At 43.6% G+C, this 3,920-nt stretch overlaps 1 protein-coding gene across 1 annotated transcript in view; it reads right to left on the reverse strand.

Moving 5' to 3' along the window:
- Nucleotides 1-3,920, reverse strand: part of TIMD4 (T-cell immunoglobulin and mucin domain containing 4) — a 43,686-nt gene that overhangs the window by 28,908 nt on the left and 10,858 nt on the right. The window contains exons 2-3 of the mRNA XM_008574428.1: nt 2,951-3,289; nt 605-952 (exon numbers count right to left, since the gene is read on the reverse strand). Coding sequence (XP_008572650.1) covers nt 605-952; nt 2,951-3,289 — 687 coding nt within the window. The remainder of the gene's footprint in view (nt 1-604; nt 953-2,950; nt 3,290-3,920) is intronic.

Raw genomic sequence — 3,920 nt, forward strand, 5'->3', positions numbered from 1 at the left:
AAAAAAAAAAAAGGAAACCATAAAACAAAGAAAAGGAACAGTTTAGTGAAACCACAACCTTTGACAAACATACACATACATGTCCCCTGTTAATGGGCTGAATTATATCTCCCCAAAATTCATATGTTGAAATGCTAACCCCTAGTACCTCAGAATGTGACTGCATATTGAGATAGGGCATTTAAAGAGATAATTAAGGTAAAATAAGTTCATATGGATGGACCCTGATTCATATCGACTGGTATCTTTATAAGAGAGTAGGACACAAGCAGAAAGGCAGAGGGAAGACTGTGTGAAGACACACGGAGAAGACGGCCATCTACAAGCCCAGGAGAGAGGACTTAGAAGAAACCAACCTGCTGACACCTTGACGTTGGACTTTTAGCAGCCGGAACTGGGAGAAAAGAAATTTCTGTTGTTTAAGCCACCCAGTCTGTGGTGTTTGTTATGACAGGCCTAGCAAATTTATACACACACACGTACACACACACAGACCCAAGAGCAAGTCACTGGGCTGACCCATTCAATGGGACAACCATGTTATAATGAAATGAAGACATATCTGACCAGTGGAAGCAAAACAATGGTCAATTGTCCCACGTACCTGCAGTGAGGGTGGACCCTGCTGTGGAAGGCTCAGTGGTCAGAAGATCTGTGGCTGCCTCTGGAAGGGAGCTTGGGGTTGTTAGAGGGCACGTCTTTGCTGTTGTTGCCAAGGCAGTGGTGGCTCTTGTCTGAAGTGGTGTTCTGGTTGTGAGGTCAGGTGTAGTCACAACTGTTGTTGGAAGCACAGCTGTGGTTGTCATGATTTGAGGGGTGGTGGTCAGGTGCATGGTTGTGGTTGGCCATGTAGTTGTGGTTGGATGCGTGGTTGTGGTCGGCCGCGTGGTTGTCGTCGGGTGTGTGGTTGTCGTTGGGCGTGTGGTTGTTGTTGGGTGCGTGGTTGTTGGGGCTGAAACCAATAGAAGATATGTCTGGCCTCAATCCAAGATGGAGGAAAAGGGAAACAACACAAATGTATCTGGCATCCATCCATTTATCTCTATTTCAGTTGCCCTCACCTGGTTCATTAGACTGGACCACCATAATACCAACTAAAATTGGGTTTCTTGCCTCCAGTCTCATTTCTTCCATCCTGTTCTTCACATATTGGCTAGAGTAATCTTATAAAGTGACAAATCTAATGATGTCCATCTCCTGCTTAAAACTTTTACCTTGCCCTTAAGATAAAGAACCCAGCCCTGCACCTGAGCCTACAAGGCTCCTCTGTCCCGGCCCTTCCTTTCTTTCCAATCTCATGTCTCCACTCCCCTCTTCACACTTTTCCCCAGCCAACTGGCCTTTCTTCAGTTCTTTGAACACATCAGTGACCTTCCAGCCATAAGAACTTTTGTGCTTGCTACTTCCTATTTTCGCTCTTCCTTAGGCTGACTCCTACTTAACTCTCCTGTCTCAGCTAAAAGGTCACTTCTGCAAGGTGGCCATCCAGATTCTGCAATAACAGTTAGGCTTCTCTTATACGCTGTCATATTTTACCTTCACAGCATGCATTACATATCATAAATACATATTTATTTGATTGTTATTGTTTAACCTCTGCTTCTCCCACTAGACTGTAAACTTCATGAGGGAAAGTCTGGTACTTATTTTGTTGTCTGCTACAAATCCAATACCTATCACAGTGCCTGGCACATAGTAGGTGCTCCAAAAACATTGCATGAATGTGTAAATGAATGAATGCATCACAGACTATGCAAGAATGGGCAGGAGTGTAGTCTCTTCAGATACTAAAAATTGTTTCATGCCAATACCACTCACCCACTAAACATCTGAATTTGGGTTCATTAGCCACAGTCTATTCTACAGATCTCAGCCTCTCTAGACTATGCCAAATTTCCATTGACTCTAACGGACTGGAAAGATGACATTTATTCCACGTGAACTTGGAAATGACCCCATAGGTTATTGAGGTCAAGTATTTTATAAAATAATAGCTGGTTATACCATGTTTGAAAAGAGAAGTCTTGGGTGGAATCATTTAACTTCAATAAATCTCATTTTCCTCTTCTGCAAAATCAGAATAATACCTTCTATCTTATAAAGTTGCTTTAAGAGAAAAATAAACTAATATGTGTGCGAGTTCTCTCATTAGAAGCATCCTCATCAGTTGTTCTCAAATTTTAGTGTGCCTTAGAGTCACCTGAGAAGCCTAAGACTCTATAGATCTTCAGACCCTGCCTTGCAAGGTGCTGATCCAGTTAGGAATGGAGCCCAAGAATCTTGCAGGTGATGTTGATGCAGATGGTATATACAGCTCACTTTGTGAAGCTCTGTTTCAGACAAGTACTAAAGGTTATTACTGTTAGCATAATTCAACCACAGGCTCAAAGCAGCTCAAATCTTTGGGAGTCCCACCATATTCAAATTTCCTCAAAAGCAACTGACAGTTACAGAAGGAAAGAGCACCTGAAAAGTGCTAGGACAGCCTCCAAATCCCATGCCCGTGCTCCTCTGCCAGAAGTCACAAACTATTGGCTTACAGGCTGAAGTTGACCTATGGACACATTTTGTTTAGATCACATGGCATTTTTAAAATTATTATTTCAAAATCTGCCAATGTGCAAAAATCAGTATAGTTCACATAAAAATTGGGAGTTCTGAAAACACTGGGCCCAAATTTCTGCAAGGTGACCATCTTCCAGATAAGTAGCAGCTGCCCTCTTCAGACAGACCCAGCAATTCACTGCTTCCCTTCCCCCTCCTCTGCCACCACTCATTTCTGTGGGTAGTTGAACTTACCTGCCTGCTCCATATTGCTCCTCCTCATTTCAAGTTTAATCTCCCCACTCACTGCTTAAGCAACTGCAACCTCCTTTCCATACACTGAATCCACAACCTGCTAATAACTGAATCTCTCCTTCCACAGACGTGCACCCCTCCATGTGCTCACCTCTCAGCAGCAGGCGAATGTTCTGCTTCACGTCATTGAACCAGCCAGGCACCTCTATGCGGCAGCAGTACACGCCGCTGTCATCTTTATTGGTGTTTGAGATGGTCAAGGAGATATCGCCTGCCCAGACTCTCCCCAGGAGTTTGTACTTTGCTGATGAACTTGAGATCACCCTCGTTCCATCCGTGTGGAGAAGCTCCTGGTTGCATTTGGACTTGGGACACGAGCCTCTGCCCCAGCACATGCTATTGCTTTGCGAAGACCAGGATGCATATGTACAGGGCAAAGTCACCGACTGACCCAAAAATGCCATCACAACAATCTCTGATGTGGCTGGTGCTGTGAGGAAAAATGAGAAAACTAGGTTGTGCAATGTTAAAATCTCTCAAATATGCTACACAGTTTTTGTGCAAATAGATGCTTCCAGAAAGATGAAGAGGCATAGTCTATATGTTTCTTCAGCATACATTTGGATGTGTCCTTTGGCACTGCTGAACTCCTAACTCCACTTGTTCCCAATCCCCAAGTGAAGAAATTGACCACTTGAGACTCTAAACTCACCTCTACGGAGAGACCTCCTTCATGATTTAAACATTCTGATCTTGAGTACCACTCAACAGACCAACAAACTCTCAAGTGAAAAATCCTGATCCTGTAATCTAGTTCCACTAATTCATGTGCGAAGGTCCAAAACCACACTCTACCTACTGTATCTCAATAAGCAGATATCGTACCCTCCTGAGTGAATGCTCCAGATGGGTCTCCCAGCCCAGAGGGTGCTGTGACAGGAAGACGGGCTGCTAACCTGTACTCCAGTGGCCTCTCCTTTCAGTATTGGATAAGGAAACTACTTGCTCCAGACCATTTGTTTGCTGTTAGCTAATGTGAAGATAGGTGGAGTTCACGGGTTATTTGTTTATTTTTAATTGACATAATAACAGTGTATATGTGTGAGGTACAATGTGATGTA

The sequence above is a fragment of the Galeopterus variegatus genome, unplaced genomic scaffold, assembly GCF_000696425.1.
Source record: "Galeopterus variegatus unplaced genomic scaffold, G_variegatus-3.0.2 Scaffold1046, whole genome shotgun sequence".
Classification (NCBI taxonomy): Eukaryota; Metazoa; Chordata; class Mammalia; order Dermoptera; family Cynocephalidae; genus Galeopterus; species Galeopterus variegatus.